At 34.8% G+C, this 21,178-nt stretch overlaps 3 protein-coding genes across 4 annotated transcripts; all 3 read left to right on the plus strand.

Moving 5' to 3' along the window:
- The first annotated feature begins 1,388 nt into the window (after nucleotides 1-1,388).
- MURE (ALBINO OR PALE-GREEN 13) lies at nucleotides 1,389-5,728 on the plus strand. The gene is given in 5 exon segments (XM_011030989.1): nucleotides 1,389-3,379; nucleotides 4,023-4,139; nucleotides 4,219-4,394; nucleotides 4,546-4,691; nucleotides 5,205-5,728. Coding segments are annotated over 5 exon segments (2,340 nt in total). The 5' UTR covers nucleotides 1,389-1,497; the 3' UTR covers nucleotides 5,224-5,728.
- Nucleotides 5,729-7,207: 1,479 nt separating this feature from the next.
- Nucleotides 7,208-10,236, plus strand: LOC105129064 (uncharacterized). 2 transcript variants are annotated; one of them, XM_011030990.1, is made up of 2 exons: nucleotides 7,208-7,376; nucleotides 8,116-10,236. In XM_011030990.1, the coding sequence occupies exon 2, from the start codon at nucleotides 8,315-8,317 to the stop codon at nucleotides 10,070-10,072; it is 1,758 nt and encodes a 585-aa protein (XP_011029292.1). In that variant the 5' UTR covers nucleotides 7,208-7,376; nucleotides 8,116-8,314; the 3' UTR covers nucleotides 10,073-10,236. The 2 variants fall into 2 exon arrangements, with proteins under 2 accessions (XP_011029292.1, XP_011029293.1); XM_011030991.1 differs by having other exon boundaries at nucleotides 8,131-10,236.
- Nucleotides 10,237-12,052: 1,816 nt separating this feature from the next.
- On the plus strand, nucleotides 12,053-20,013 carry LOC105129066 (signal peptide peptidase-like 2). Its single transcript, XM_011030992.1, is given in 15 exon segments — nucleotides 12,053-12,156; nucleotides 12,723-12,792; nucleotides 12,875-13,033; nucleotides 13,141-13,252; nucleotides 13,772-13,891; nucleotides 14,105-14,256; nucleotides 14,377-14,559; nucleotides 14,811-14,845; nucleotides 16,815-16,971; nucleotides 17,259-17,312; nucleotides 17,840-17,932; nucleotides 18,047-18,189; nucleotides 18,988-19,058; nucleotides 19,219-19,302; nucleotides 19,402-20,013. Coding segments are annotated over 15 exon segments (1,572 nt in total). The 5' UTR covers nucleotides 12,053-12,142; the 3' UTR covers nucleotides 19,527-20,013.
- Nucleotides 20,014-21,178: the final 1,165 nt, after the last annotated feature.

Genomic DNA, 21,178 nt, shown 5'->3' on the forward strand with positions numbered 1-21,178 from the left:
GATAAAGATATAACCCCACCACCCATGGACATAAAATTGAGACATCCTATAAAAAGAATATTGAAAAAAAAATAAAGATTAATTCTCAATAAATTAAACATTGAAAAATAAAATTAAAAAAATAATAATTAGGTAGGCACCTGTAAAAAACATCAAAGTTAATTTGTGTTTATCTTCAACACATATAACCCCAGTCATAAGCTAGAGACCAACCCCATACAATGCAAACCTCAAATAATAGCGAAGAAAAATTTCAAATTATTAAAATATTAAAAGATAAAATTTAAAAAAATTAAAAAAAATCTAAAATTAAAAAAATTAAAATTAAAAAAATAGAGACTAGACTTGATACAAAAATAATTTGAAATCAAATGCTAAGAGATAAAATTGAAAATAAAATTAAAAATAAAATTCAATTAGAAAAAAGGTTTAAAAATAAAAAAATAACAATTAAAAGAATGAACACTAAATTTAATTTAAAAATTAAATAAACTAAATGACAAGAGAAAAAATTAAATAAAAAATAATAAAAAGATAAAAAATAAAATAAAAAACAATTAAAAGAATAATTATCAAATTAAAAATAAAAAATAATTTAAATGAGACCTTTATATTTTGATAAGAAAAAGAAAAAGAAAAGAAAAGAAAAAAAATAATTATTAAAGCTCATGCACCATGCCATCGTTGATAAGTGCGACACTAATAAAAAGAAAATAGTGAGACGCTTTCAATGTTGCCCTGAAAGGTGATTTTTGGGGGTGGGGAGATGCCGTGCACGTTGTCCTGTATATGATAATAATTTTTTTTAATAATATTTATTTTATTTAAAAAATCAAATCATGTCAATTTATTAATTAAAAAAATCACTATGGAAAGACAAAAAAAGCTCAATTACATTCAAATCATTCTATGTCAATTTATTAATTAAAAAAAATCAATATGGAAAGACAAAAAAAGCTCAATTACATAATTTTAACAATTCTGGTAATATAATATTTATATTTAATCTTTAAAACATAAAAACATCAAATTACCTCTGTATAATCTTTCGAAATATTTTACTTGTGAGGACAATATAATCTTTACAATGTGTATTTTAAAAGTAAGAAGCCGATTAATTTTATAATGTCTGATGCTTTATTTGGAAAACACTCTTTAATACCAATGCTATTGATTTTTTTAAAGGGTAAAACAGTAGTTATATTGTTGTGGTGAATAGTGACTTATCTATAGATGCATCATGAATTTTCTATGGGTTTTTTTTTTTTAATTGTAATTGTAATGTAATAGCAGCCATGGCAGCCATATCCCAACTTCGCCTAATTCAAAAAAACAGAAGAAAAGAATCAGATAAGATAAAAGAAAAGGAATTTAACCAAAAAGAAGAAGTAGAAGAAGAAAAAGACTGTCCTGTTCGCTCTCACCTGAAAGCGCACCGTTTTTCCTTTCAGCACTAAACCTCCCTTATCCCCTTCCACTATCATTTTATCTCTCATCATGTCAATGGCCTTCACATTCACTCTCCAATCGCACACATTTCTCTCTCAAAACCCAAACTTGCTCTCTCCAAAACGAACCTTCTTCAAGCCCCGCAATTTATTTCCTTCTCTCCCTAAAACCCCTTTATTTCTTTCTCTCCACGGCACAAAACACTCGCTATTTGCTATTGGCCCAGATGGAAAATTCTACCCAAACACAGCAGATAATGACCCACCTGAAGCACCAGAAGATACAGCACATGGAGTGTCAAAATGGGAACAAGTTCATATCCAAGCTTCAAGAGCAAGAAAAGCTCAAGAAGAAGACTTCAAGAAGAACCAATCAACGTTTCTCAAAGCCATTGCAGATACCGAGGTAAATCCCAATTCCTTAAATAGTGACGGTGATGATTTGTTTGGTGAGATTGATAAGGCTATCGTTATGGAAAGACAAGAACTTGTTAAACAAGGACTGTTAAAACCAAAAGACATTAAAGGAAGTAGTGATGTTATGGAAGGTGTTGAAGAGTTAGAGCCTGAAGAGGTGGTGGACTTGGAGGAGATTGATGAACTAACAGGGCTGACTGTGATTGATACTGACAGTGATGAAGATGGTTCAAGTGGGTTTGATGTGGGCGTGGGTGAAAAGAGTGGAAAAAGCAATGCTGGGGCGTCTTTGGATGAAAAGAGTTTTGATTTGGATTTTGATAGTATCGGGAACGTGAAAGTGAATATTGTTGAACCAAAGTTTAGGATGAGTTTAGCTGAGCTCTTGGATGAAAGCAAAGTGGTGCCGGTTTCGGTATTGGGGGATTTGGAGGTGGAGATTACTGGTATACAAGATGATTCGAGAGTGGTGAGTGCTGGTGATTTGTTTGTTTGTCGTGTGGGGATGAAGACGGATGGACATTTGTATTTGAGCGAGGCTGATAAGAGAGGTGCAGTTGCGGTTGTGGCTAGCAAGGAGGTTGATATTGAAGAGACTTTGGGGTGTAAGGCTTTGGTGATTGTGGAGGATACTAATGCAGTTTTGCCTGCATTGGCTGCAGCATTTTATAAGTTCCCTTCAAAGAATATGGCTGTGATTGGGATAACTGGGACGAATGGGAAAACCACGACAGCGAATTTGGTTAAAGGGATGTATGAGGCAATGGGGTTGAGGACTGGAATGTTGAGTACGGTGGCATATTATATACATGGGGATCATAAACTGGAGGCACCTAACACAATCCCAGGTGCCATTTTGGTTCAGAATTTGATGGCTAAGATGCTGCATAACGGAACTGAAGCTGTTGTGATGGAGGCTACTTCCCAGGGACTGGCTCTAGGGAGGTGTGATGAGGTTGATTTTGATATTGCTGTTTTTACCAATTTGACGAGGGATCATTTAGATTTTCATGGGACAGAAGAGGAGTATAAGAATGCAAAGGCTAAGTTGTTTGCTCGGATGGTGGATCCAGAAAGGCATAGGAAAGTAGTTAACGTTGATGATCCAAATGCACCTTTCTTTATTGCTCAAGGAAACCAAGAGGTGCCAGTTGTGACCTTTGCTATGGAAAATAAAAATGCAGATGTTCATCCCTTGAAGTTTGAGCTCTCCCTGTTTGAGACACAAGTTTTGGTTAATACACCCCATGGTATTTTAGAGATTTCATCAGGATTGCTTGGGAAGCACAATATCTACAATATTCTTGCGGCTGTGGCAGTTGGGATTGCAGTTGGTGCACCATTGGAAGACATTGTTAGAGGGATTGAAGAGATAGATGCAGTACCTGGTAGGTGTGAATTAATTGACGAGGAGCAGGCATTTGGGGTGATTGTGGACTATGCTCATACACCTGATGCCCTATCTAGACTACTTGATTCCGTAAGGGAGCTTAGGCCTAAAAGAATTATCACGGGTGCGTTTCTTTTGCTTTCTCCTAACCTTCATCACGCATTCAGTGCTACTTCTCTAAGTTTGTGATAATTCTAGCTTTATTCTTGGATAAGGCGTTTTAAAGTCCTTTTCCTTGTACAAAGTCTTTGGACCATTTGCTACAAGGAAGTGATAAAAGCTAGGCTGAGTATTATATGCACAGGAAATTCTCAAGCTAGAAATATGCTTTGTCGTATTGATTCTCTTAATTCTTTAATAATGATATATTGATTTAAGTTGATGTCAACCATCTATCTTGCCATAGCTAAATGTTCTCTTCCACTCGTGGATAATTCTCCCAAGTCTGGCAGTGCAAATACAGTGATTTAGTAGTGATCCTTTGTTTAGGTCCAAAACTGCTGAAGATAATCATAATCCTGAGAATTCAAGATGTAATTGGGATTTGGAAGCTCCAGTATTGACATTAGTCCTGATCTGTTCATGGTATCTTATTATTTTCTCCAACATTCGACAAGTTAGAATTAGGTTCTGATTGTTGTTGGAAGAGAAAATTGCCAATTCACTTCAATAAAGTTGCCATGTCAGTTGGGATAGCTGGGAAGTGATGAGTTTCATGAAGAAATGTAAGTATTGTTAACCTGACCAACTTCTTGCTTTTTGTGAAGTTATTGGTTGTGGCGGAGAGAGAGACAGAGGCAAGAGACCAATAATGACAAAAATTGCAACAGATAAAAGTGACGTCACAATTCTGACATCTGACAATCCAAGGGGCGAAGATCCATGTATGCATGTTGAACTGTACTGTGTAACTAAAATGCCATCTTTGCTAAAGTTATTACTAACTCGTTTCATCTTCATCAGTGGACATATTGGATGACATGTTGGCTGGCGTAGGATGGTCTATGCAGGAATATTTGAAACATGGGGAAAATGATTACTACCCTCCTCTTCCAAACGGTCATCGTCTGTTTTTGCATGACATTAGACGAGTAGCTGTCCGTTGTGCTGTTGCCATGGGTGAAGAAGGCGATATGGTTGTAAGTGTTTATGCCCATTTCTCTACTCTTGTTGAAGATTTATGGACAGATGGTTCAGTATTATTCAATGAAAAACTGAATTGTCTCCTCAAAATTATTCTTACCGTAATTTTATTTGCATTTTGTCTCTTGAATGTTCTCTGAACTGCAGGTTGTTGCTGGTAAAGGCCATGAAACATATCAGATTGAAGGTGACAAAAAAGAATTCTTTGACGACTGGGAAGAGTGCAGGGAAGCGTAGCAGCACGTTGACGAGCTTCACCAAGCTGGGATAGACACAAGTGAATTCCCATGGCGGTAAGTTAATTCCCTGTTATTTTGACATACTAATAAGAACGCAGCTTGGTCTTGATTGTTCTCATATTGTCAAGGACCAATTGTGAAATTTGTCTAACCTGTTTATAACAAGCTGCTGATACTTTGTGGATTACTGGGACATGGAAGTACCATTCTATTATGTAAAGAAATTTAGATTCATGGTTCAACATTTCTTTCTCCTTTCATGCCTATGTGGAAGTGTTCATTTGGGAGTCTCATTCCAACTTGCATCTCTTAAAATCTTTTCTGATTTCAATGCTTGTAATCAGACGGGGAGTATCATTCCTAAAGATATTTAGGATCTCAAACACTCAATGTGATTGTGCGACATGTGCAGAGTAACAACCAAATCAGAAGAAATTTTTTTTCTTGGTCTCTTGTTTATTGATTGTCACATGTGATTGGTCAGAACTCGAAGTATATGGAAAAGAAAATAACATTTTTATATATCTCATGCGTTTTTTTTTAAAAAACTTGCCTCTGCTGCCACAGGTTACCAGAAAGCCATTGATTTGGTTTCAGAGAGGAGAATTGGTATTATCAAGCCCATCCAAAGTGGCGAAGGGAACAGTAGTTTTGTTTTTTCCCCCCCTCTTGTATAAGAGTATATCTCTTCAATTCCTAACGATAATTGTCCAAAGGAAGAGAGTGCTTTGTGGCAGGTAAGATCTCCACGGTGCAATTCTTGATGAAACCTTCAGAGAGGGTTAGGTAACTGGTAAGATCTTCCCTGTGCAATCATTTGAATGAGTTTGTAAAAGCTATAATTTTTGTCCTGCCTGTTTTTATGATCTTTGTGCAATCTAAAATATGCGGTGTAAACATGTTGGATAGGAATCTGAAAGATCTGAAGTGTCAGCACAATTTTGTAAGCATGTCGCAGGACTTCGTGGACATATAGCACTGATTACATGCCATCCGCGAGGAATTCTTCGATGTTCCTTTTAGTATTACCAAATTTATTTTGTCGACGTTTCGAATCCTATATAATGATATGGTGGTGCATTTCAATGGCCCGTTTCCTCTTCTTGTTGAGCCAGTTTGGGAAGATGAGCAGCTACTAGATTTAATGGTATAACCGTAGCGAGTCATGGTATTTGCTGGAAAAATAAAAAAAAACGATGAGGTCCTTGTCTCTCCCAAGCAATTTCACTTCGCCTCATCCCACGACTCCTTAGTCCCGATAATAAACTTTTTTCTCATCAATCATACAGTGACTGTCAGAAAATTAACAAATGCTAAAGTTATAATCATGATTAATTATCAGAATATATGCCCGAAGGTTGATAGAGGTAGAGTGCATGTGATCTGTCTTCCCACCATGATGATCCTGACAGAACAAGGCCTTGCACTTTTTAAATGTCCTTAATGATCTGATTGTTGTTAATTATAGATGTCTTTTTTATATTGGACTATTTGCTAAAGTAGTATCAAGAAATGTATTTAGTACTCATCAATCATCGTTGTCTCCATGGAAATTCAAATTATTTCATTTTGCTAATACGATTCGATAACCTGTTATTCAAGCAATGCTAAGTCAAGAAGAATAGAAGGGAAAAGGAAAGGGGTTATGAGAATTACCCTTCCTCAACCGATAATCGCCCTTGGAAGTTTTGAGATTCCAAGTTTAATTGGCTGAATATCCCCGTGGATTAAAATATACATTTGTTTTTCATCTTCAACTTGGCTCCAAATGATAATTTCTAGCTCGACACATCTTCATCACAAGAAATTTTATGATATTTAAGAAGTAATTAATGATATTTTACTAGTTATTTTTAAGAGTTTACTTGAATTAAGAAAAAACAGATACAAGAAATGAAGAAAATCAAATCCATGATCTATAAAAAATAATAAAAAAAAATCCCTATATAGAAATATATTTGTAAATTTCAGTTTTCTTTCTTCGATATTTCTCACTGCTTCTAATAATATTAATGTAAAGTTAATGCCTCGGTGCAAATGCGCTTGGTGATTCTCTATTTACGCCATGTTATTCTATTTATATATACTGAAACTGTAAGTATTTGCAAATTACAGCTCTTGTAAGTTCCAGATTGAAGAAAAGTAAGAGGAGAAACAATATTCCATAGCCATATTTGATTCAACATGCTATCCGTTTCTAAATTTGTCCACAGAAACCATTTATAACATCACCGCACAATATAGTGAAAACATTAAATGGGTTTCTCTATAATTGCCAAATTATTTAAATAATCAATAAATACAAAAATCCCATCAATCTTTCCAGCTGTAACTTGAACGTAAGATGGAAGTAAGTCCGATGGCATGGAAGTTACAAGGCTTGGAGATACGAAGCCAGTTTACATGGAAAGACAAATTTATCTCTTTCTCAACAAGACAGTTTACAATGGCCATCCACAAGTAACAAAAGGGGTCAAAATGCCACCCATAACTCTTTCTGCTACTTACCACCCAACTCACTGACTCACTTCCATAAACAGCAAAACACACTCACACTGCACAGATGGAAACACTACACAGACAGACAAAAACATATCTTTTCTTGCCTTTTAAAGAGAGAAAGAATGGAGATATAAATGCCACAGTGAAAACAGCTCTACTGAAAGAAATGGGACTTAGAGGTTGATGTTTGACAGAGAGAGAGAGGGAGAGAGAAGCATCTTCTTGGCTTGTTACACGGTGAGTTTGTGTCCATCTATGAAAAACTCTCTACTTTGTGCTTTGATGATTTTATTCCGAATCTTTTTTATTTGTTAATGCTCTTTTTTGCTTTCCGTTCTTTTCTTTCTGTATGCAATATCATGAAAAAGAGAATGACTTTGAATCCAGTTTTCTTTTTTGTGGATTTTATGTACATTATATTTGTATTTTGGAATTGTTTGAAGCTCTTTTCTGCATTGTTCTGTTTTTCTGGGTTTATGAGACCAACATAAAAGATGGTAGATATATCCTATAAGTTGATTAGTATCTGTTCACAAGTTTTGTTATGCTATGTTAATCTCTCTTTTGAAACTCTGAATGAAGCATTATTCTGCATTTTTTTTTCTGATTATGGATTTTATAAAATAGCAGTTTGCTATGCAAGTTTGTGCCTTCATTTGAACTTTATTGCCTCATTGAAAGGTATTTGAGGTTCAGAAATTGGATTTCTTTTCTGCTGGTTTTCATCTCAGACCTTAGTGAGGTAGGGATTTTGAAACTATGTACTTGTTCCTTTAAAGATCAAGATTGTGCTCTTTCTTTTACACATGGGTTTGTGCTTCTGTAGATATTGAGCCTGTAGTTAGTGTCCAGGTCTTCATCACATCAGTCATTACAGAATCTCGAAAGTACAGAGAATCCATGAAGTCATTGAATTCATTAATCTTTGATTATTGGTTGCTCTTTGTTTGATAAACTTGTTTTCACTTTGAAGTAGTTTCAATGTAGTCAGGTTCCTGCTTAATGAGTTGAAGTCGAAGTTTGGTGGGCTTTTTGATTGTCTAGCAGCTTTTGCAGAAAATCATGGAGTCTTGATGGTACGTGGGCAGGAATTGGTGCTGTGATCCTCCAGGGGATGAAAAAATAACATTGATAATTCAACATCCTCCAAGTTATTTCTAAAATTCTGGTTTTTCATGATGTCCCCCATTTCTAAAATGGCACAGCAACTGAAACTGCAGCAATGCTGGGAGTTTAGGAGGAAAGACGATGACTCTGACTCTTCAAGCAATGATTCAAAACCAAGTGGCGAACCAGCTCTAAAAAAACACAAACTGATCTCGAACTTCATTTCAGTTGATAATGATGAAACTAGTGATGCTAGTAAATTGCACCAGATTGGCAACTGTGATCCTGGTATTTCAGACCAAATGAAATCTGGGAAAGCTGAAAATGGCCGAAGGAGGAGGAGTAAAAAGAATGATTCAACTCCTAATGAAAAGAAGAAGGGCCCTCACAGAGAAGTCCGCCGTAAGAATAGTAAACCTATTACTCATGAACATGCTGTATTTGATGATCTTAAGAAGTACATGAACTTTTTATTAGAGGATCTTAAAGTTTCAAGAGAGAATTTGTTGAAGTGGATGAGGGAAGAAATGCAGAAATTGGTGGAAGAGGAGACTGTTTCTGAGCTGGAAAAAAGAGAAAGCAGCTTTAGAGGAGAGAAAGTTCAATTGCAGCTTCAAACCAGCTTAGAGGAGAATGCACAAGTTCAGCACCAAAACACTTCCGGGAACATGCCAGCCCAGCATCATAACAACATTCAGGGCTATGGCCAAGCGCAGCCCCATAATAAGTTTGAGGAGAATGTCCATAGGCAGAACCTAATCAACTTTCAGAAGAACCCCGAAGTGCATCATCAGAAGAATTTTCTGGAGAACATTTTCCTGCAACATCGAAATGCCTTCAGATTGTTCAAAGGATCTCAAGATTGCAATGATGGATCTACAGAAGGGTTTGGCAAAACCAATAAATCAACTGATTCTAGTAATTGCAGTCTAACATTGGATAGTCATATTAGCCGAGCAACTGTACCCATGACAACAACTGAGAAGGAAAGAGAAGAAAGAATGGCATTATCTGCCAAGATGAATTCTAAACCTAGTCCTTCAGATAAGAATGTGCAAGTGCAGAAGCCAAAGAGTATTGTGTTGGGCATAAGAGCTCAATGCAATGGTGGATCTTTAGAGAGGTCTGCAAAAGGCAGAAAAATTACTGATTCTAATAATCACCATCAAGCACCTGAACATCAATCTGATTATGCCCAAGCGATTGGATCCGTGACATCAAGCAAGAAGAACAAACGAGAAAGGCTGGCAATAACTTTCGAGCCAATGATTCCAACTGGCTCCTCCAATCAGGTAGCTTCTTCAATGTACTTAACACTGCCTACTGTGTTAACAAAGCCTCACGTAGCAAACCATAGGTTTGATACATCTTCATTGAACTCTATTCAACCAAGATTTGCTGGGAATCAAATAGGCATGAGTTCAGAAAGATCGAATCTGATACTAGGTTCAAGCAGTCTTCATGGATACTTTCAGGGCATGCAGCCAGAAGAAAGAAGTAGAAGCTTTGCTCAAATGAGTTCCAGAGACGTCAGTTACTTCAACCAAAACAGCACCATGTCATCAATTGTTGGAAATGGACTCCCAGTTCCATTTCTTCAGGCTGCAAATAGTAGTTTTAACATCCCAACCCAAGTCAGCTTGCAAAATCTAGCTCGTGAAAGCAGCGCCCCAGGTCTGACCATGAATGGAGGAGCCGTGAGGCTTCCGGGGGGAAGCTACTCTTTCTCAGAACAGTTGATAGCCAACAACTTCCTCAACCATTCTAGTTACAAAGCTGATGGTAGACTAACGTCATACCAAGATGGTTATCAATTCCCAAAATAGTTTTCATTCGAGGTGAATAATGAGCCGGAAACAAAATTGCACTTAACTATGGATCACAAGATACCAAACATATCTATATTGTTTTTTGCCTGGTTTCAATCCTTACCAGATGTAAGAGAGAACTATTTTGACATTTTCGAAGATCCTAGATTCGATAGTTGATTTATATTGTTTTCAACATGGGCACAAGTTAGATGAGGGATGCTCTTTCAATTTACTTTGTATCTGTGTTTACCATGATGGGGGGTATCTGAGGTTTCAATGCATCAACTACACTCACTAGGCAAGAAAACGGAATATTTGAGATTGATTTCTTCTTTAATGCCATCCTCTCAAAAACAGGATGCATGGTTGCTGCAACTATGTATAGTCGGTAAATAGGAATATTTTATCTCGTTTTCATTTGGATTTGATCAATTAGTGCCAGCTTTATTCAGCAAAATACTACAACTTTCTCTCGCCTGGTGAAGGTGTAGGGAATAACCAGGGAGGTGTCCTGTTTCTTTCGAAGCTTGAAAAACCTGCAAATACTTTATTCTCCTCCGCCAAGCAAAACCTTGAGTTATGTGACAAGATGGATCAAATCTGCCTTCACACAGGCGCGGAAAGTAAAAGGTTTAACATCAATATTGATAATCACGTCAAGTCACCAAGTGATTGGGCACAATTCAAGACTAGCCAGGCCATTTCTGCTTCTTCCTTTTTCATAATAGAATATTAGAGTAACAGTACGATGTTTTTTAAAATATCTTTATTTATAATATATTAAAATAATACATTTTTTTATTTTTTAAAATTATTTTTTCACATTAATATATTAAAACAATCTAAAAATATAAAAAAAATGAATTTTAACCGATTTTTATTTGGCCAGCGGGCTTATTCTTTAAAAATCTCAAATCTTAACCACCAAATTGAAACTTGGCGAAGCATAATGCTTAACTTAAAATCAAGTTTTTATATATATATATAAACTTTTCAAGAATTGACTCTGTATGATTATTTAATTTATTAAAGAATGGGAAAACTAGTTGTGTCACTGTAATTGGTTAAACAATACCTTTTTTTTATTTTTTATAATTGAATTAGTTCATATTATTTTTATTTTATATTTTTTTTAAGATTAACACGTGAGATAAAATAATAAGCAATGAATCATATTTTAGAGCTATCTCCTAACATGATAGTTATTATTTTTTAAAATAAATAGAAATAATTTTTTTCTCTCACCTCATTTACGTCATTAAACTTAAAATTAATTATAATTTGAAATATGATAATATGTTTCTCTGAAAATTTTGAATCTTGTATTAATCATATATGTATTGAAGTTTTAATATCATAATTAAATTTTTTCCCCGGCTGGATATTATTAATATATTAATGAAATCGTCTTCTTTTTATTTTTCAAAAAATTTAAAAACGAAGTGGAAAATAAAAAAAAAAGGAAAATTAGGCTTACTACTTAGCAAAAAATACCAAGGTGGCTGTATATGAAACGCATTTCGTATCATGATTGCTAATTGTGTAAAACAAATCAGAATAATATTATCTTTTTAATCATGATTGTTTAATATTAATTGTAGTTTTGATCTTTGTCTGTGATCTCACTTCTTTTTTATTTTATTATTTACTATGAGTGTGCTTATTTTCATGGTAAAAATGTATTTTTTTGAGATTTTATTTAATTTTAAATTAATTATTTTATTTATTTTTAGATTGTTTTTAATTATTAATATTAAAAATAAAAAATATTATTTTAGTATATTTTAAAAAATAATCACGGACGCAATTCCAAAAACACCACGTACCACGGCTACAGAACACAGAACACAGAACAAAACAAGACAAGATTCTGTTCTCTCTCTTGCGCAAAATTTTTATTTATGTAGTAGGGAAAGAGGAGAACGCCAAGAAAGATAGCTTAAAATCAATCCATGGATTTTAAAAAACTGTGCTCTATAATCACTATAACAGGTGTGATCTCACTGGTGTGTCACCCATCTTCAGTTAGAGCAGGAGATATAGTCCATGATGATAACTTAGCTCCCAAAAAGCCTGGCTGTGAAAATGACTTCGTTTTGGTAACATCTAAAATGCTGATTATTTACATCGACCCAGTTCTTGCTGTGCTGGTTTCTCAACCGGGTTTTGATTCTTTTCTCTTTTCGTTGCTTGGATTTTGTGTATTTTGTTTGTATTTTTTATGGTTTAGTTGTAGCTTTAAATTGTATAAATTTTTAATTGGTTATTGTTAACTATATATTTTTTAACATGATTACATGTTTTTGATGTTTTTTATTTTGTTTCTGTTTTACAATTTTGTGTGATCTGGAGCTAGTAATGTGATCCCTTAAAAGTTGGAGTTTGTAAATTTGTGATCTTGTTGAGGTTTTGGTTCTGTGTATTTGGATTTGGTGCCTGATTTGCCCTCTAGGGTTGAATTCGTTTTGCATGTTTTAGAAAAGTTTAAAAGTAAAGTTTGGAAGATGGTTTCTTTCCTTTTTATGACCATAATTTAGTACTGGTCTTTTTCTCTCTTTTCGGCTCCCTTTTGGGTTTCTGAGGTTACATCAAATGTACTTATATTATGAGCTATAATTGGGGAAAGCATTTAATAATGAAAATGTCAACCTTTCTTTTGATTTAGGTCATTCCATTGGAGCCAACCGTTTGTTATCTGGTTTTGTCGGAAAGTTGCCTTCATAAGATTTTACGGGGTCTGCAATTGTACTTTTGTTAGCTCTAGACTCTGACTGAATTCATATTATTTATCTGTTAACTTAGTGGCTGGTTTTTTAGGTAAAAGTTCAAACTTGGGTCGGTGGAGAAGAGGATGCTGAATTTGTTGGCGTGGGTGCTAGATTTGGCACTACCATTGTGTCAAAAGAGAAAAATGCAAACCAAATTCGCCTTACACTTTCAGACCCTCGAGATTGTTGTAGTGCACCTAAGCATAAGGTTTATACTGACGAATATTATGTATGCTCAAGATATTTGAACATAGTTGTATAATTCATCCATATGCTATGGACATTTGCTAAAGTTAATGTTCTTCAATTTGTTAGCTTGATAGAGATGTCATCATGGTTCACCGAGGTCACTGCAAGTTCACAACCAAAGCAAATAATGCTGAGGCTGCTGGTGCTTCAGCTGTGCTCGTTATCAATAACCAAAAAGGTAATTGGCGTATTTGCTGCTATATTTGCTGCATTTCTTATCAGTAGGGATCTTAATGGAAGCTCTCAGCAAACAATGATAATAGCCCTGATGTCAACTCAATCAAATAAGCTAATTCTTAATGCTATTGGGAACATGAATCTTTTTCCACCATCCTGTCCAATCCCTTTTCCGTCTGAACTTTTTCATTTTAGCTACACTCATTTTATGGACATTGTTTTGTTAATTCCCAAAGCCCAATAAATCTGCCATTTTTAACTTAATAGGTATGTTAGGATTGCATATACAACTGCTCGAACTCCATCCACGAACTTGCCTGTGAAATTCTTCTTTGAACTCTTTTAAACACATCATCCTTTTAATTTTCATGGACATGGAAGAGGAACTTCTCTTGAATTTACCGACAATTTGCTTATACCAATGCTTGCTTGGTCAAGACAGCCAATACAAAGTCAATTTCTATTGCAATGGTTTATTTTGTGGCTTATTTTGCCTGGAACTTGTTTCCCTTCTCTACAGAACTTTACAAGATGGTCTGTGAGCCAGATGAAACTGATCTAGATATACACATACCTGCTATTATACTTCCACAAGATGCTGGTGCAAGCTTGGAAAAAATGCTATTGACTAACACATCAGGTAAGTTCTCTTCCATAGTCCACATGGTTTCAGGGTAACATGCAAATTCATTTGTTAACTTCATCTTACCTGCATTTGGATATTACATTTTTCTGAAGATGATTGTCCATTTGTTTAGGTGGTGAATACTTTTCTGCTTTGATGTGCTGCGTACATATATTGGCAGTTTCCTTCTTGTGGGAGAGTTTTCTAAAAATAATTGCCTGTTTGCAGTGTCTGTGCAGCTTTACTCTCCAAAGCGACCATTAGTTGATGTCGCCGAAGTCTTTTTGTGGTTAATGGTTGTTGCTACCATCTTGTGCGCTTCTTACTGGTCTGCGTGGACTGCCAGAGAAGCAGCTGCCGAACAGGACAAGCTATTAAAGGTGATTTTTGGACAATATTTGCAAAATAGCATCATCTTAGCACTTTCTTCATGAAGAGTTATTTTTCTCTTTACAACTTCTACTTTCTTGCTGATTTATGATTCTGTCATCCTCATGTAGGATGCTGTGGATGAAGTTCCAAATGACAAAGCTGTGGGTGTTAGTAGTGTTCTAGACATCAATACAGCATCAGCTGTCCTGTTTGTTGTCATTGCTTCATGCTTCCTGGTCATACTTTACGAACTCATGTCATATTGGTTCATTGAGCTTTTGGTGGTCCTGTTCTGCATAGGTGGTGTGGAGGTATGACTTTTCCCTTTTGACACTGAAATCATGATATGAAGGTGGTCCCAAGAACAAATACTTAACCATTTATTTACATGTCTACTTGCATTATTACCATGCTTACAAGTGGTAATTGTTATGCAAACTGTGATCTAACTATTTGACATCTGAACATCCTAATGTTCCAGGTTTGTTCATGTTTCCCTTTTTTTTTTTAACCTTTTCTTTTGCTGAATAAATTTTAAGCATGTAGTTTCATGCATCTGCAGGGCTTGCAAACTTGCCTGGTTGCTCTGTTGTCAAGGTTTGTAATTAGTCTCTTATTTATTAATGACTTACTGTGTTACTGAAATCTTTTCACTTTTAAAACTCCTTGCTAGCCACATTCATATTTCAGTTGCTCATAACCATTTCTTAATCTTTGATTTGGGGAACTTTGTCACACCCGGACATCGCGGCAACAGATTAAAAATTATCTCTGGATTGGAAAAGGAACAGATATCTGGCATCTTATTCTTTTAGGGGAAAAAGTCTTGTTCAAGGAGTCGCCACTTAGTATTATAATCATTAGAAACCTTAACTGGTCAACAGAGATTCTTTAATATTATAATCATTAGAAACCTTAACTGGTTAACAGAGATTCTATGGTGCGGGACTGGTTACGCAAAAGGAAAGATGCTATCACCCCTTAAACATCCTACCTAAGGTAGGCTGTATTGCTGATTTTGTTTAAAATTGCTAAGAATTTGTCCTCCTTTTTCTCTTTTTTTATTCTTCCTTTCATGTTCCTGACTCTAGCGTTAGTGAACAATTCTTATAAATATTTCCAACTCTGGCATTGGTAACTATCTCATAAAACCAAAAATACGATACTTCTGACTCTGATGTCAGTGAATATTTTCAAAAAAATGAATTTGAAGAAGAAACTTTTTATGTCCTTTTTTTCTTGTTTATCCTTTATTATTATTTGCTCTTTTTAGATGGAAGTAAAAAAAAACATTACACGATATATTTGCGCTTAACAGTAATAGTTCACAGATTAAGCATATTTACAAGAAATACAAACACAAGAAAAAAAATAAAACAAAATGTGAGGGACCTATAAATAAATCAATGAAGGTTCCCAAATATTTTTAAATTTTCTAATATTTATAAAGGGCTTGTTTGACCAAATATCTAACTAAAATGGGCATAAAAATTATGGCCAAGGCATAAGGGTGTGTTTTGCTAAACACACCCTTAACAAACACAGTGTGGGTCGGCTAAGTCTAAAGCCTAAACCCGGCTAACTTTTTTTTTTTTTTCCTTTTGGGTTGGATCTAGCTTAGCCATGCATGAAAGGTTCATGTATGCATGCAATAGTGACTAGTTAATTATTTTAACAAGGAAGGAAGGAAACTTACCTAGACATGCAGCTACTGGAAGAGAAGTCGAGGGAGACCGGGCTAAACAATAAAGGGGTTGAGGGGGCGGTGGCTAGTATAGGGTTCGCCGCCCCCTTTCTTTTTTGTGTTTCTCTCTTTTAGGGTTTCTAGTAATGGTCTTCTCTTAAGGTCTCTTCTTTCAGGGTTTCTCTCTAATTGTTCTTCCTTCCTTTCCTTCCTTTCTTTTTTTTTTTCTTCGTACACTGAGATTAATATTTATAGTGCAAGAGTCCCATCGCTTGTTAGAAGTAAAGTCTCAATCAAATTCATTTTTTTTTTTTAAGTTCGAATTATAATCGAATTCGAAAGCAGACAACTATCATTATCTTAAGGATTATCTTGAAGAAGATAAGGATTATCTTGAATAAGGTAAGGATTATCTTGAAGAAGATAAGAATTAGCTTGAAGGTAAGGATAGAATGACAAAGGCACATTATAGTCCTTAGTTTTCACGCAGGTTGATAAATCACACTTTTCATCAAAATAAATCTCTGATCTTTTAATTTTACATTTTAAACCTTGTAAAATTAAATTAAAAGTCAATGGGTCAAAATTGGGTTACAATAGTTGGTTAAAAGTTCCTATTGGTTGGTGGGTTTCCAGAAAAGTAGTGTAGTGGTGAAAATTGCACTTTGTTTGCTCATTTTGTGATTACAATCCAGTGCTATAAATGCTATTGTATAAAATGCAGCTGTTAAGGGAGGGATTATATGAAAAGTTATTAAGTATTTGAAGTTAATGGCTGGGAGTTTTTATAGAGCTGGTTATCCATGGATGCTTGCTGTCGGATTACCTAAGTATTTTCTACCAGTTCAGTGGTCGGGAGCTAAAGTTACAATAATTGTGCAGGTGGTTCAAGCATGCTGGAGAATCATACATAAAAGTACCATTCTTTGGAGCTCTCTCGTACCTAACATTAGCTGTTTCTCCATTCTGCTTAGCATTTGCAGTTGTTTGGGCTATGCATCGCAATCTCTCCTTTGCCTGGATAGGTCAAGATATACTTGTAAGGACGCCTTCTTTCCAAATAGGCTAATGATTTCTGCAATTTTTAAGTTTCCAATTATCAAGATTATAAAGAATTCTCTCTCTGGTTGCTGCTTTAGCAGTGCCATCTACTGTACTTTCCATTCCAATCCCACTAATAATTAATGGCTCCAAAATGAAATGGATATTAAATGGCATGCATTATGGCCTTTCACAATCTATCTTGTATATCTCATTTTTAGGTGAAGTTGCCTAGTGGAGCAATTCAGCTAATAATCCTTTGTCCTTTATTTGTTTGTAAACCAGGGAATTGCACTGATAGTCACTGTTCTGCAAATTGTCCATGTACCTAATCTCAAGGTAATGTTCTTAAAAAATCTAATAAGCTAATAAGTAAAAGTTATTGCAATAGTTTTGGGCCCCGCCAAGGCAGGGGAGGAAGAATCATTCCTTGTGGTTGTGAGTTTAAAACCTTTTCTGTTGCACCAAGTAATGGGCCTGCATAGGCTGCCCCTTAGATTTTTTATTTCCCATCATTTTCATCCTTTCTTAATTGCTTTTTTTTTTTTAACCTAGTATGTGTGCAGTGGATTACCTTTCTAATTAGGCGATCATTAGCTATTTGTTAAGTCAAATAGCTCCAGCAATTACCCTTTTTGTTTTAGTGTTGCTCTGCACATGCTTACACGATTACTAACTTAAAGTTGGATATTTTGGTTGCTGTTGTGATAGTGTCATTCAAATCTCCTATAATTTCATATAAAGATGCAATCCTTTTATTCTTTCAACTGTACTCGTCGATTTAGATAGAGCAAATTTTTAGGACAGATACTATTTCTGGTGACTTAGTGGTTCTTCTGAAATGAGTGAAAATGTTTGTAAATCAGGTGGGTACTGTTCTTCTCAGTTGTGCATTCTTATATGACATCTTTTGGGTGTTTGTTTCCAAGAAGTTGTTCCATGAAAGCGTCATGATTGTGGTAAGTAATCCTCTGGTAATTTTACTATGCATCACGTTTTTCTTTTGGTTGACTTTTGATAATCAATATGTTCACTTGCTGAAGTATAAAAATTGGTCACATCTTTTTTCTTAGGTGGCTCGTGGTGATAGAAGTGGAGAGAATGGTATTCCAATGCTGTTAAAGATTCCACGCTTGTTTGATCCTTGGGGTGGTTACAGCATCATAGGGTTTGGCGACATCCTTTTACCTGGGTTGCTGATAGCATTTTCCCTCAGGTTTACACTCCACTCCATGATTCTCTGGCATGTCTTTGCAAGAAGTATACCCTCAGCTTATTTGTATACTTGTAAACTTGATATTTGCTAGCATTCTCTGGTGTTTATTCCTCATATTTCCCTCCAGGTTAAGCTAATTTCTTTATATTTCTGTGATCAACGAATTCTTTTTTGCAAACTGTTCTTTTCTAAAATAAAAAAAATGGATAAAAAGACAGGGAAAAATGCAGTTACAGCAATTTGGATCACGGAATTGGGGCTTTCACCTTCTAGCAATATCTTTTCTTCTTCCGTTCTATTTCAAAGCTCTGATGCTTACTTTAGCTGCTAGCTTTCTAAGTTGTTATAAGAATATTTGCAACAGTAGTTCTAGCTCTCCAAGTTATAAGAATCCAAATCTGCCAAGTCTTTTTTCTCCAAATAAACAAAATAGCACCGTGAGACCTTAAGAGAAGTAATTGCTGAATAAAAATGATCTTATTATTTAACACATTGAATGGGATTTATATAGATCATAAACATCCCAAACGGTTTACAAAGAATATCCCACAAAATATGGTCAAGCTAGTTACAATCAAAACAAATATTTGAATACAGTTCGTTACAACAGAAAGATAGCACCTAAAGAATAGCTCTCCTATGATTGAGCTTCAATAAGCACTCCTGGCAGTTTTAAAGTAGAAAAACGATGAGGCATTCTGCTCCACCTTTGGTCTTGGGCTTCCTTTTGAGCTTGCAAGTTCTTAATTTCATCAAGATTTTCTATGATAAAAAAAAATAAATCAATTGTTCTTGCAGGTATGATTGGGCAGCAAATAAGAGCCTTTGTGCTGGGTACTTCCTATGGGCAATGCTTGCCTACGGATTAGGTATGGAATTATCAAACTAGTCTCCTTTCTCTATTGGAAGCACTAAATTGCATTTCAAAATGAAAGGATAAAGAGGAATGCTGTGCTGTTCATATGCTTTGGAATTTTGAAATAGCACTTATCTCTTACATGTTCCCTTTTTAATCATGAAATGTGGCAGGTCTTCTCATTACTTATGTGGCACTGAACTTGATGGATGGCCATGGGCAGCCAGCACTGCTATATATCGTCCCATTCACCCTCGGTAAATTCTTTTTCACAGAAAGAGTGGAAAACAATCTGAAAAGGCAAAATGGTTTAGTGTTTACTTGACCCTATAAATAAAACTCATGCGTTGATGCAGGAACTTTTCTGACGTTAGGTTAGAAAAGAGGGGATCTCATAGTCTTATGGGCACAAGGAGAACCACAAAGACCATGCCCCCATGTCCTTCTCCAACGTAGTCAACAATTGGACTCGGAAAAATAAGATTTCCTGTTTAATTATGTTTGTAGTATTTCGTAGTTTATTGCCCATCCACTTGGAAGCTGGTGGGAAAGCACCCGGTCAAGCTTAACTTGGAAATACTGTGTCAAGACTGCAGGCCCAGGCCCTTCAGATTAACCTAGAGCTTATCATCAGTTAACAAGAGTGAAGGGTGTGTGTTATTTTTCCAGGAAATATCCTGTCAAGTACCGGCCAGATATTAGGACCTGCACCTGCATTCCATCTTGACAAAGTGAGGGCTAGGTGGAACTTCATGGGAGGTCTTGCCGGTTTAAACGGTATTTCTCCCCATTCTGAATGCTCTTTACTGGTCGAAACTTAGGGTTTTGAGAGGAGTGGTCTGTACAAAGACAATTGAGCTCCTGTAATGATCTTGTCTCTCCATCCTGGTAAGACCAGGACGGATAAAATCGTTCCACGTGCATGGTTTTGACGTAAGATGTGTTATCCAAATCATATCTCTAGTTTTGAATACCCCAGCTATTCCATTCAACAATGGTGTTGACGTAAGATGTGTTCTTTCAAATTTGGACAAGTGGCTATTTACGTGGTAGAAATTGTATTTTATATGTATTTATATTTAAATTATTTATTTTTATGTTTTTAGTTATGCTAATGTGAAAAATAACTTTTTTTAATGTATTTCAAAGCTAAAAAATACTTTGAAAAGTAGTTGTTATTATAATAATGTTAAACACTATTTACAGTAGCTTATTTTATATTACATGCACTTTGAAGAAACAAGGTAAAAAACCGTAAAAAACCATATCTTGTAAAAGGATTTAAAATATAACTTGTTATGCATTCTAAACATATAATTAAATATTTAAAATTCAAGATCGTATATAAAGATAATTATCATAATTAAACTAAAAATAATGTATATGTAAGCTACTTATTTGTTGAGGAATTTAAAACTAGATTTAGTTAACAAGTTTTTTTAATTAAGAATCAATTTATTCTTAAAATTTTATTGGTCACAGACACAAAATATATGAAATTAACCTCCAAAGACCGCAATACAACTTTACTTAATTGCACGTTTAAATAAGGACTTACTCTGAAGGAAATATTGCTCAAATGTCTCTGAAGGAAATATTGCTCAAATCTCTCTCAATAGTAACATAACCTAAACTATAATATAGAAGGGAAAAAGAGAGGGGAAAACAAGTTTAAAACTATTGAAGGTAAGCTAAAAACTAAGGTAAAGAAGAATTTGAAAATCTGTGTAAAATATTTTTTTATGCTTTTTTTATAGTGAATTTTTGAAACTAAAATTGATGTAGAATTCCTGTTATTTATTACCTTTAATTACCTGTCATAATACAAAATTAGTTTGCTAGTTTTTGCACTTTTTTTCATCAAATAAAAAAGTATATAGATTAAAAAAGAAGATTGTTTACACTCTTTATCTAAATATAATCATTATTAAAATATGTTGATTATAGTTGTTCACTAGTTATTTAACTTGCCTTTCACCATGAGTCGAATAATTTTTTTGAGAAAAAAAATATGCAAATTTTTTAAGTTTGTTTTTTAAAAAAGAATTCTAATTATAAATAAAAAAAAGTCTATGCATGCATTTAATTTAGTACACTGAGAACTATTTGTGCCAATAAATATAAAAAATAAAG

Source organism: Populus euphratica, unplaced genomic scaffold (genome assembly GCF_000495115.2).
Source record: "Populus euphratica unplaced genomic scaffold, PopEup_1.0 scaffold48.1, whole genome shotgun sequence".
Lineage (NCBI taxonomy): Eukaryota > Viridiplantae > Streptophyta > Magnoliopsida > Malpighiales > Salicaceae > Populus > Populus euphratica.